General features: G+C 38.0%; 1 protein-coding gene across 1 annotated transcript in view; it reads left to right on the forward strand.

Moving 5' to 3' along the window:
- The window catches only part of SV2C (synaptic vesicle glycoprotein 2C), a 98526-nt gene that overhangs the window by 42142 nt on the left and 42414 nt on the right, over window positions 1–13970 (forward strand). The window contains exons 3-4 of the mRNA XM_059491917.1: window positions 1756–1936; window positions 12963–13114. Coding sequence (XP_059347900.1) covers window positions 1756–1936; window positions 12963–13114 — 333 coding nt within the window. The remainder of the gene's footprint in view (window positions 1–1755; window positions 1937–12962; window positions 13115–13970) is intronic.

Below are 13970 nucleotides of genomic sequence, written 5' to 3' on the forward strand. Positions count from 1 at the left end.
GATTAAAGTCTAAGAACCCAGCAAAATTTAGAAAATATTCATTGACAAAAGCTGTTTTTTAGAAGACACTTAACTGTTGTTCTTATGGAGTTTGTTGCTTTAGCAATTCTCCTGTGATGAGCAGCATGGGATCTGTTATCCTGAGATTAGGTGCAGATCTGAGAAATCTGATTTAAAGGAACATGCCTCTACTCATGGCCAGGGATTGAAATTTAAGGTGGTCTTTAAGGTCCTTTCCGACCCAAACCACTTTTTATAATTCTGATTCTATAATCTTGTTAATATACAATATAACACACAATGTGTATCCTATTTTAAAAAATATCCTATTTTAAATTATGTCTCATAAGGGAACAACAGTGGAAACTATTGCACAGAACATGAGAGGGAACAGAGACACTTCAGGGTGTATAAGACCCTGCAGATGTCAGCACTTCAGATGTTATCATCTGTAATTCCAAGAACAGAAATACTGATGTGTAAACTCTACACTGATATGCATTTAACCAAGAGCAGGAATTTGAATGGGTTTTCTTCAGCTTCCTTTACCATCCAACTACCTTCTGCAGGGCAAAGGTGATTCTTTTGGAGGCCAGAATTTCACAGCAATTACAGTCCATTAGAGACGCTGGAGAATTTGTCCATTCTTGAGACTAATCTAAAGGAGACACATAACAAGGAATTCTAGTATTTTAATTACTTCTAGCACCTTAGTGAGTAATTCCTGCTCTGTAGAAGATGGTAGCAATATGCAGGATATATAAAACCTAACCTGGGAAGTTCAACAAGAAACTAGATGGAAAAAGAATTCCATGTATCAAACAAAATACAAAGTTAATGGTTCTGTCCAAAACTTGGGAATTACTTTTTCCTTCCGACAGTCTGCTCAATATGTTGTACATATTTGTGAAATGTTCCACAGGGTGTTTGTAAAGGAAATTATCTACAATGTGTTAAGATGAGAAGAATAAAAATGTTAAACATTTCGACTTATCTTTCTGTGAGAAAGTACATGTGGAAACACAATTTACGCTAAAAAAATATCACCCCAATATTATTTTTTGCTATACCATTTTAAGAAATGTAACTGTATCTGTTACATTTATTATAATTATTGAGAGGGGGGAAGATGACAAAAAAACCCCCAAAACAACAAGTCAAGAACATTACAGTTTTTGCTTTGAAAGGACATTGACTTTTAAAACAAAAAAATACACTGGTGTAGGAGGGAGAAAAAACCAATCAAGATCAATGTTTTTGATTCTATATATCTCAGGTGAAAAGTGTTTGTTATATAATCATCTTTTTTTAGCACATATTACTCCCAGCTATCCTGGTGTTTAATGTCCTGCTGAAGATGTTCAGACAAATTGTACCTGTAGGAGAAGTAATATTTTTTTGCATATTTAACACGAATGCATTTTAATTCTGAGGAAATAGTGGCATTTTCTCCTCCTATTCAGACTTATTTGCCTACATGTTTATTGTTTTAGCTAGATGCACCTTGTTTAGTATTTATATTAAGCTTCAGTTTAATGTTTATATTAAGTGTGTCTGGTAACAGATGAAAAAAACAGTAGGAAATTTGTTCTCTCTAGATACATTTACAAAACTGTGCATGTAATTTCTATTCAGTGAGAAAGGATAAAAACATCAATATCCTAATCTTTTTGTAAATATAGAGGGTTAACTGATTTTGGTGTGGTCAATTATGTAGCTGACAAAATACCTCTTTTGTATTTTTGTGTATTACAGGGAGTATCGTGTACCTTGGGATGATGGTGGGGGCATTCTTCTGGGGAGGCTTGGCCGACAAGGTGGGAAGGAGACAATCACTCCTGATATGTATGTCTGTCAATGGATTCTTTGCCTTCCTTTCATCCTTTGTCCAGGGCTATGGCTTCTTCCTCTTCTGTCGCTTGTTTTCTGGATTTGGGTAAGCTCCTCTGGTTTTGTTAATTTTCACAATTCTGTGTGTTAATAAAACTTTTCTGTTTGCATGAGCACATTATTTAGTGTAGAAATACAGTCTGTGTCAGTGATGAGAGAACTAAGCAAGGTAGCTACTACAATCCTAAATAGCAACCTGAAGGGGAAGAATAATTTTGGGAGAAAGACACAGACTGAAAACTGTGAGAATGAGTTTGTTCTTATATTGCAAAGGATTTGTTTTGTGAAGTTGATCAACTTGCTTAACTCTTTGAAGCCTCAGCTTCTGTATGTACAGCATCTTGTTCAGTCAGCAAAGTAACACTCTCAATACAGGTGTACACTAAGATTTTGGTAATATTTTTAAAGTTTCTAATGTCTTTATGTGCACAATATTGTGCACATGGCATCGTGATAATTTACAATGGCATCCTAAACTGTGTCAAATGTTCTCTCTGAAATATTGGAGTTTATGAACCTGTGTTTTCTTTACTTTTCATTTAAATAACTTCTCAGTGATTAAATTTATAAATTTAGACTTTTATGAGCAGAGAAGGAGTTAGGTAAGTAAACTACTATGAGAAAACCTCTACCTTTACTGCACACTTGGATAAACAAGAGCTTTGTTCTGCCGACTGCTTGGTTTAGCACTTCTGGTCATTGTTTGATTCAGATTAAGACTCCTAATTACAGTTCCAGTTCAGATCACTATCGGTCTCTGGTATGCTGAATAGACAAGATCAGATGAGAGCGCAGCAGCTGTGCTGTAAAGCCACACACATGAACTCCATTTCATTAATGGCTTGTTGCCTCTATATTATGGAGCTATGGTTCAGCAATACAGTTATATGATATTTGTGCTTTGAGAAATCCTTTGAACTGGTCTGAAGTAGGCTACGGCTCAGCATGAATACCAAAAAGAAATTACCATAGCACTCAGTAGTTTTAATCTGATTTAGGAAGAGGAATAGAAGGACAAGAGGAGATAGAAAAATGTGAGGAGTCATCTAGCTAGAAGAATCTCTTAGTTTGTCACCAGATTGTCAGATATAGCTTTATAAGACAAGAAGGAAAAATGGCAATATTCTACTTCCTGAAAACCCTGAATCCTATAGAAAAACAAAATTTTAAAAATCCCTTATCATAAATTACCATCATTTCTAGATGCCATGTTTTTTCACGCCATGCACAAACACTACAGATCATATAGCATGACACTTTCACTCTTCTGTGATCCTGCAAAGTTGAGAAGCTTGTTGTATTACTGCTTGGCCTGGTCAATTTCCTGGGGCAGGTCTGGACCCTTATGCTACAAAGGTTTGTTTTGTTGTAGACCCAAAATGACTTTAATTGAAACTGTCCCTTTTCGGATATACTGCAAAATATGTATTAATTATACTTCATGAGAAACTTGCCTACACCATTTCCTCCTCACCTGTCTAGGAGCTTTTACAGTAAGAGTCAGAGCCTGTAGCTTTCCTTGTGATACATGTTTGTCCTTGATTGGGAACCACATTCTCTTGTGTACCCAGCATATGATTAAAGGTCCTTGAAGGAGCAGGCCTTTCAAATCTTTACCATACACTTTCCCCATTCTGTTCAAAGTCCTCCTACTGCATCTTTGAGAGCTACATGAAAAGATCATAGATAATTTGTCGCCATGTACTATATTTTAAATGGAGTCTCCAAAACAAACTCCAAACCAATCCAACAACAACAACAATTAAAGACAGCATGAACTGTAGAGCTGTTCCTCATATCAATTACTGCAGAGAGAGATTCATGGCTGGTTCATATTTGCTGTTTTCTTTGAAGATTGGATTTTTTCCCTGAATAATCCCTTTCAGATTATATCAGGGTAGACATGTGAAAGCCATGAGGTTTCTAGAAATCTGTTTGTTAGACCCTCTTGGTCTTGAGGAAAATCCCATCTTGATAGGTGTTTCCCCTCTTCCAGTCAATGGGCACCTCACGAAACTGCCACAGTTTCTCAGATATGGAGGATAGTAGCTTAGAAACTTTGTCTTTCAATTTCATCAGGACCCACCAATGTGTATTATCAGGTCCCATCAGCCTGTGCATCTTCAGGCTACTTAGATGTTCTCAAACCTGATCTTCTCCTGCAGTGGAATGCTGTAATTCTTCAAGTTCCCCTGCCTTGCCTCCTGCAGCTGATGTGAGTGGAGCTCTTCGTGATGAAGACTGAGGGGAAAAAAGTTAAGTGCCCCAGCCCTGTCCATATGCAGGTAACCAGATCTCTGGTTTCCTTTGGGAAAAGGCACACGTTTTCCTCTCGATTACATTCCACTGTACTTCTGTTTTTGTTCCAGTAATTTTGTGTGGTTCAAATAGTCCAACTATGGAACTTGAATGATTTTAAGGAAAGAACTGAATTATATGTTTTAAAGGCAAAATAGTATTGTTACTCAGACTGGAGAGGAGTGGGAGTTTTCTGAAGGGGCAGAGAGTTATCGGGATAATTTCTTTTAATTAAAGATCACTGAAATTGAATCCAGAAGACTGATGAAGTCTCTAGGAGGGCTTTAGACATGGTTTCCTACAAAGTGAAAAGACATAGAAGAGAAACTGTGTGTGGTATTCATCATTAGCCATTGTGGGAAGGTACAAATATTTATCATCAAAAAGCACCTTGTTGTATCTGTTTGAAAATGTCAAAAGAATGTTTCTCTGATGCAGAGAACATAGCTGCTAACTTGAATGAAGCTGGAGTTCTGTTCAACACTACCACTGTGAAATAGTATTCTCAGCTACATAGTTTTGTCCAATTTCTAGAAAACACTAATCTAAGCTATTAGTTTAATGTTTTTGATACTTACAAATTTAGATGCAATTTTTTTAAAGTAAAACAACTAAATTTATAATAAAGTGATTAAAACTGCGCTACACATTTGTCTTATCCCACTAAATTTCATTTTGGTTGCTTCAAGATAAGCATAGATTATACAGTTTGGGGGAAAAAATCATGCTTATCCAGCCCAAATATTACTTCTAAAAGAAGTCAAAGTTTTTATACATTGAAAACTAGCTGAAATAAATATTCTGAGGTGAACTACAATTTAAAATTTTTCAGACAACTTGATATGTTTGCTCCTGGTGGAAAGTTATTCTTTCTTCTGAGCAAAACAAAAGATGCTAAATAAATGTGGCCTCTTTTAGAACTACACAGTATTTCCAGAATGCAAAATTTCTTCAATTTGCCAGAATTGCCAATTTGGCCAAATTTCTTCTCCAGACCCACAGAAATATTAGGAAATACAGGTTAGATATTGTTAACTGACGTAACTAAAAGCTATTAAGAAGCTTTTCTCCTGCCTGTTATCCCTTGTGAAAAAAAGTCTTTCTCAATATGTATTAACGTAATATTCCTTTTCCAGACTGCTTTGGACTATACTTCATTACTTCTGAGACTTACCTTCAGACTTTCTTCATCCTTTAGACAATCTCTAAACCTTCCTGCAGTACTCCTTCTATATTATTGGAATCTATCACAGAGTGCTGGTGTCATTATGGTAGAACAAAACTTGTAATTCAGGTATTTTCTAAAATTCTTCACTTTTTCATGGGGAATCAAAAATTAGCAAAAATCCAAAACTATGAATGTAGTTTCTTGTAACTTGCAGTTCTGAGAGGTTCCTTGAGTAAGTCCACACACCCTGGCTTTTACCAGCAGTTTTGTATACTACATCAAGTGGCAAAAAACACTTAAGGGTTGCATATCCACCCCTTAGAGACTATGACATGAAGGGTGTACAAGCAGGCTATATACATAACAACTGCAAAAATGTTCCAACAGAGATGAAGACTGAAATGTTCCAACAGGATAGGATTGTTGACCGACCCAAGCAGTTCCTTCAGGAACTAGTACTCCTCTAGGAGGAACTAGACCAACCTCCAGCTGTTATAATTCCATATCATCACTATTATCATGTTGTATTTATCTTTTACTTCCTCATATCCACTTGTTCCACTGCTTTGTCGTGAAGAACCTTGTATCCTTTAACTCTCAAAATGTTGTAATCTTCTGCCTCTGATTCCTCTTCAGCATCCAGCTGTGTCCTACGCAGGGCTATCAGTGTTTTTACACTGTGAGCTAATGAATAGCTCTGCAGGTGACTGGCTTCAAAGCTGATAGGCTATGCCAAAAGGGATATACACTTCTCAGAGAAGCCAAGTGAGCATTTGGCAAGGTCTGAGCTTCACAAATTGCTTTGCTTCAGTCCTTGCAGTTTCAGGAGTGGGTGAAGGTTGATGAGAGGTTCTCAGAGAGAAGGGAGTCTTCTCTAAACCTTCCCTTCTATAAGAGAAGACACCATTCTTATGAGGAAAGGAAGATTATATAAAAGGGAGAAAAGGGGGAAAAGGCCAGACAAGGGTAAATAAAGAGAGATTACACAACAGAAAAAAATCAAAAGAAAAAATATAGAATCCATAGAATTATTTAGGTTGGAAAGGATCTTTAAAATCATTGAGGTCAACCATCAAACTAATACTGCCAAGTCCACCACTAAGCCTTATTCCTAAGCATCTCATCTATAGATACTTTAAAACCCTCCAGGGATGGACATTCCACACTTCCCTGAGCAGCCTGTTAGAATGTTTTGCAAACCTTTCCATGAAGAATTTTTTCTATGGAGAAATTTTTCCTACTCTGCCATTCCTATGGTACAGCTGAGGTATTTCCTCTCACTCTATTTTTTGTCTCTTGGAAAAGGGAGACCAGTCTTTCTACACCTCTTTTCAGGTAGATGTAGGAGTGATAAAGGGTTTTTTTCTGATTTTCTCTAGCTGAAAGTGCCCCAGTTCCCTCAGCCACTCCTCTTAGGACTTTGCTCCAAATGTTTTACCATTCTTGTTGTCCTCTCTGAACATGTTCCAGCATCAAAATGACCTTCCTGTGGTAGGTCATTAAACAGAGGATTGGAGGTGTTGGCCTCACCAGTGCCCAGTACAAGGGGACAATCCCTGCCCTGCTCCTGCTGGCCACAGCATTGCTGATCCAGGCCAGGATGCCATTGGCCTTCTTGGCCACCTGGGCACAGCCTGGCTCATGTTCAGCTGCTGTCACCAGCACCCCCAGGGCCTTTCCAGCCACTCTGCCCCAGCCTGTGGCACTGCCTGGGGTTGCTGTGACCCAAGGGCAGGACCCAGCACTGGGCCTTGTTGAGCCTCACACTGTTGGCCTCAGCCATGATCCAGCCTGCCCAGATCCCTCTGCAGAGCCTCCCTGCCCTCGAGCAGATCAGCACTCCCACCCAGCTTGGTGTCACCTGTGAACTGACTGAGGGTGCAGTTGATCCCCTTGTCCAGGTCACCAATGAGGGCATTAAACAGGACTGGCCCCAGTACAGAGCCCTGGGGAGCAGCACTGGTGACAGCCACCAGGTGGGTGTAACTCCACTCACTGCTGCTTTCTGGGCCCAGCCAGCCTGACAGTCCTTTACCCAGGGAACAGGGCAACTGTCCAAGTCACAGGCTGCCACTTTCTCCAGGGCAGTGCTTTGGAAAATGATGTCAAAGGCTTTACTAAAGTCCAATTGGGCAACATCCACATTCTTTCCCTCCTCCACAGTGTATGGTTTGTGAAAAGCAGGTCCTACTTGATCTCCTATTATTGATCTCCTGCTTTTCACAAACCATACCCATGATGGCTGGGCCTGATCCCCTGGTTCTCCTGTATGTGCCATGTGATGGTGCAGGGTCATCTACTCCATGACCTTCCTGGACACTGCAGTCAGGCTTGTAGTTTCCCAGATCCTCCTTCCGACCCTCCTTGTAGATGTGCATGGTATATCCCAACCTCCAGTCAACTGACACCTCCCCAGTTAGTCAGGACTGCTGGTAAATGATGGAAAGTGGCTCAGTGAGCACTTCCACCAGCACCCCTAGGGCCCCTGCGTGGATGCTATCCAGGCCCAAACGTTTGAGCATGTCTAAGTGATATAGTGGATATCTGAACATTTTCCTTTGGATTATGTGGGCTTCATTCTGCTTCTGCTCTCTGTCTCACAGATCAGGAGGCTGGGTACCTGGGTACCCTGGTCTGACTATTAAAAATTGAAACAAAGAAGACCCCAGTTTTTTCTTCATGCTTTGTCACTGTGTTTCCCCCTTCATGTGAAAAAGGCTGGGTAGTCTCCTTAGCCCGCCTTTGTTGTTAATATATTTATTGAAACCTTTTTTTGTCTTTACGGCAGTAGATAGGTTAGGAATCAGTTGGGCTTTGGCTCTTCTGATTTTCTCCCTGCATGATCTCATGACATCCCTGTACTCTTCCTGAGCAGCCTGCCTACTCTTTCTTAGATCATAAACTCTCTTGTTTTTTTCTGGAGTTCAGCTCTCTCTTCAGTCAGGCTGGTCTTCTTCCCTGCTAGTCGAACTTTCAGCATATGCTGACAGCCTGGTCCTGCACTTTAGGATTTCGTTCCTGAAGAATGTTCAGTGTTCCTGGGCTCATTTGGCAACCACAACTGCCTCCCAAGGGATTTTCTAAACAGGCCCAAGTCTGCCCTCCACAAGTTCAAGGTACATGTTCTCCTTGCCAACCTTCCTTACTTCTCTGACAATGAAAGGCTCTGTCATTTTGTCATCACAGTGGCCCAGAGAGCCTCCAGCCATCATAACCCATCACCCACTGGTCCTTCTCTGCTCACAAACAACAGTTCCAGTAGGGTGCCCTACCTTGTTGACATCCTGACCAGTTGTGTCAGGGCATTTTCTTCCAGGAACCTCGTGGACTGGTTCCTCTCCACTCTGTTGCTTTTCCAGCTGGCATCTGGTAGGTTGAAATCCCCCACAAGAACAGTGGAGGGATTGTGCCAGTGATTGTGAGAGTTCTCCCCATTGCTTCTAGAATATTTCACCTGCCTTTTCTTCCTGTTTTGGTGGTCTATAGCAGACACTGACCATGGTATTTGTCTTTCAAGTAAAAACTTGAAGAGTGAATAAGAAAAAGCAAATCTACAAAAGAAAGAATTAATTAGCATGTGAAAGCAATTTATTGACATATCTGACACATTTTTTGCTTTTATATGCTTGAATGTAAATTAAACTTGATTTTTAAAATAGTGTTGGGTAAATAGGGGGAATGAATTATTTATTTGTCAATTCATTTTTCATCAGAACTGACTGTTGTAGAGTTCAGTAAATTATCATGTGAATCATTTTTACAAGGACTGCCTTGCTATTGAATAGCACACAGGCCACTTATGTACCTGCAAGAAAACTTCCTTATTCATAGTCCAAAGAAACACTTGTATTTAAAAATGGGTATAGTGACCAACAAAGCTTAGTCTTTAGTGTGATGTAGTTTTCCAGGTCTTCATCCAGCAATTCTCAAGGAAAAGGTCGATCTGTTTGCTCACCATTAAATACTTTGCCAGTCTAATGGCAGTTCTGAAAGGGAAAAAATGGTGATATTTTTCAGTGAGACTTGTGGTACTGGGGTGGAAAACTGTTAAGAAGACTGTTATGTGCAATCGAATGGAAGGACAAGGAGTGATGGGCTGTTTCCAATTCTTTGAATCTGTGTTTTGAGCTCTATCACTTTTTAACAAATAGCAAATAACAAGGTGACAACTTGCAAATGCCGTCTCAGACAAACACTATCTATTTTTAGTCTGGATGTTGTTCAAGTTTGAAAGAGAAGACAAGGTATTTCAGAAGAACACCAATCTACCTTGTATATTTAGTATTCTGTAAGGGCCTTTTGTCCTAATTATCTCTATTGCTTTTATGCTTTTGCATTTCAAGCCCTTTCGGCTAGTGAATCTGCAAATAAACAATAGCTTCTATCTGAAGCCAGAGGTTTCTGAATGCCTCACAGACGTGTTTTCATCCCAGCTGTCACACTGTGCAATTGCCAAAATCTGTTGTGACAAATCACAGCTCTGAAGGTAGATTAGCAGACATTTATCATCTTTGTTTGTAACAAAGAAAATGCAAATATATCTTAGCTTATTGTTTGTTTCACTGAATCCCACTCTCCTAAGGTGCACCCCTTAAATCTCCTTTTGGTTTCACCTTTCCCATAATTGCACAGAACAAACCTGAACTGAGAGTGTACATAAATATTCATTCTCTCTTGCTCTGCCTACCTACTTCTGATGGGGTTTATTACATAAAATGAAGAATAACTGAGAAAGATCATTATTTATTATTCTTTTGATTGACATTTATGGTATTCTCCCACATATAAACAATACGTGCAGTAGCAAAAGGTTCCTGCTATTTTATTAGTGTTGTTCTTTCATTTATTCCTACATATTTACCAAGAAAAAAATCAAGGCTGAAGGCATGTGTCCTTTTATTTCATATGAAAAGTCTAATTTTTATTGAGTGAGAGAACTTATTTCATGATTTTGGGCCAAGCTCAAGGAAATTTTACCTCCTGTTGGTATTAGATTTTGCCTCATTACAGTATGTGTTATTCAGGAGACAGATATCACTCATGATCATCATCCCAGAGGCTTAGATCTGTGGGTTTTTAATACTCTAAAAAATGTTCAGACTCCACACAATTTATCTGTGAAGGAAGATAGGAAAAAATTGTACATACTAACAAGATACATACTATTTATGACCCAGAAGGAAGTAGTGCATGGACTTCTCTCTGTTATCTGTGGGTAACATGTTTACATCCACTGCTTTGGTTAGGATAAGTGAAGAGATAACAGAAATGAATAAGAGATGAGATATTAAAGCTTCAGCTTGTTTGAATAATTTGCGTTTAGGAAAGTTAAACTCCTTCCCATTTTTAGAATGAATATTCTTCTCAAGTCAACCCACAATTTTCATGGGCTTTTCATCTGCACAGGGAGACATATCAAGAGAAGAATGTAGGTTCACATATCAAATTATTTTCTACAAGTGACGATGAGCCAAATAATTTACAAACACAGTAGTAGTAAAGAGCCCACTGTATAATACCAATTCTTTGCCAGAAGCGGACTTAACACTGTATCCTGGGGAAAATAGCATTTGTATTTCCCTTAAAACAAAAGATGAAGTCTTCCTACTGAAAAATTAGGGGCAGTTCTGCTTTTAATTTTACTTGAAATTCACTCCTGTACATGCCACCATGCATTTCACAAAATGTTGGCGGGCAACAATGAGACAGTTGCTTTCAAACTTACAATACAAAAATGTTGAGAATCAATTTTTTTTCCCTCCCTAAAAATATGCAAGGGATTACCTGGATGCACTGAATTATTAAGGGTTTTTATGAGGACAATTGAAGATGGGATCTAGGCAAAGTTTTCTTTTTTAAAACTGTTACAATTGTGTTCTTTGCAGCTGTTGCATGATTTATTGGTGGATTTCTTTAAATATAAACTTTTGATAAGGTAATTCATAAATAGCAGTAGTGGCTGAAAGATCTGAAAAATCCTCACAAGAAAGTGATGGAAAAAGTTGGAGATACTCTGATCTTCTCTTGCCCCAGTCTTTGAGAGGTAGTTTATGCTTCTGCTAGCAGTGTTCAGTATACCAGACACCATGTTAGTTCCATGATAGAAAATGACTGTAGTACCAAGCACAAGTTAAAACTTTTGCAAGTTGGGAAGAAATTTCTTTGCTCCTTAGAAGAGTTCTCAAGGTCCATTGAATTTTTAAGACAATTTCTCATTGTTGTTTGGTGTGAGAACAATTGTAGCTGTTCCTTCTCTCCCTTCCTGCTGTCACTTGCTCTGCATTTAGGAGCAAGTTTTAGGGAATGGAGACATGGCTACTGCCACTTTGGGATTGTCCAGCATTAAGAGCAAAAGGACAGTCTTCTGCAGGAGGATGCTTCCTCTCCATCTCCCTCCTTGGTCCTCCAGTTTTGCAGTTGATTAGCCTTTCTAAGATTTTCATAATAAATCAGCTGATCTTTGAGGTTCTTTCCAACCTAAAGCATTCTATGACTCTGTGAAGACCTGTAGAAAAAAAAGAGAAAACAGCAGTCCCCTATAAAAGCTCAACCCCATACTTCATAACAGTACATTAAGATATATTAAAATTAACTGTATGCCTGTGGCACTGAACTTTCTTAGTATTGAAATACCATTTCTGTATTCATGTTTCCCTTGTTAATATCTATTTAAAACTGTTTTGAGGTTTGCTGTTTGCTTCCAGTTTGGCAGCTGCCAGATGATACATAAATATGCATTTCTCTTTAAAATTTACTTACAAATTCAAACCATGCCATATGTTGTATGTAATCTGAAGGTATTTTCTTCATTGGAAAAAATAAAATCCACAGGCACTTGTTGTGATGTAGAACATTAGGCAGCTTGCATACGTAGTGAGCAGGTAAAGATAGTAAAAGATGACTTGGAAACTGGTACCAAAAGTGATACATATTTTGAGTTACTTTAATTTTTGTAAAACCAGGCTGAATCTTCTCTTTTTTTTTTTTTTGTACAACTGACCTTTAGACAATGTTTATTTTACCATAAGAAAAAAATGAATATTATACTAATGCAAATGCTTTTCATAAAAAAATGAGTAAAAAGCCAGCATGGACTTAGCTATTCGTGTAGTCCAAATGAGTAGAATATGTTTTGAATTGTGTATAAAAAAATTCTAATGACATTTCATTATTTCTTGGTTACCTAAACCATGGGAGGTAAGAATTAGAGAAATACCCATTACACTTTGGGAAAATTATTCATATTTTTCCATTAGAAGCAAGGTATTTTAGCACTTGTCAGTAGACTGCCATGATTTTGTAACAATGAAAGTCAAGACTTCACACTGGTTTCTGTTCCTGTGACTGACGCATTGACAATTCCCTTGAAACACTGAATGTAATAAATGGTACATAGAATTTTCAAGGAAATATTTGACAAAAAATTGCATCCAAACTGATGAAAGTTTTCTCTAAAGTTCTCCAATATATTGTGCAATTTGAGAAAAAACACTTAACAGAGAGGGTGCTTGTATTTCAGGTTTTTGATGACTGCTGCTATGGGCTTGTTCAAACTTTATCTAGCTGTTACTCTTTTGCTTAATCCATTATCTCTATCTCCTTTTAGGATCGGTGGCACCATGCCAACAGTCTTCTCCTATTTTTCGGAAGTGCTTGCTAGGGAGAAACGAGGTGAACACCTGAGCTGGCTCTGCATGTTTTGGATGATTGGTGGCATCTACGCTTCCGCAATGGCTTGGGCAATAATTCCTCATTATGGTAAGAAAAGCCGTAGAAGAAAGAAAAATCTCCTTGTGATTTGGAGGTATTCTAGTATGAAAGTAAATATCTCGAAGCTTGATAACTTAAAGAAGAGTCTTCATATCTGTTTTTGAACTAGTGACCTAACTCATAGTAATAATAACAATAACAATAACAATAACAATAACTATAACAATAACAATAACAATAATAATCTTATTTATTATTACTATTATTATTTAATAATTCCTTTTGGAGGGTATAGTGGGAATAGATTGTATGCCAAATAATAAATAATTTATTACAAGATGCAAAACTTCACCAATATCCATATTCAGTCAGATTTTTTAAATTACTGAAAACTTGTACGCATGAAAATTTAATTGGTGTCATTGTTAAATCTGGAGAAGATAGATGATGTGGAGATTTCCATCAAAGAAATTTTAAATTGCAGGAATGTCTAAGTAGTGATCCTTTTGATACAGTGTTTGATTGTGAATTGAACATTCTTGAGAAGAAGAGTTTGCAGTGCTGAAATCTGAAATTAGTCTGAAAATAAAGCTGTACTGAATGCTTCTTAATAACTTAGTATCTATCTTAGTAGATATTTTTAGTGGTGTAAAAACAGATAAATGAAACACAGTACATTTAAATGCTGTAGGGATGTGTGAGGGCAATGGCTGAAGTTATACTCACGTAAAATACAAGCTACTATGTCAAAGAGCTCTTTAATTTCTCTGACATAGTTAAACATAATATGGAGGTATAGATTCAATTCTTTGTCTCTTGTGCTTGCGTTTTATAAGAGTTAAGTGCTCACAGGTCTCCAGGGTTGCTCAGACTGCTCAGGCGTTCTTAAAAATCAGCTTCTTAA

This window comes from Ammospiza nelsoni, chromosome Z, assembly GCF_027579445.1.
Source record: "Ammospiza nelsoni isolate bAmmNel1 chromosome Z, bAmmNel1.pri, whole genome shotgun sequence".
In the NCBI taxonomy this organism is placed as follows: domain Eukaryota; kingdom Metazoa; phylum Chordata; class Aves; order Passeriformes; family Passerellidae; genus Ammospiza; species Ammospiza nelsoni.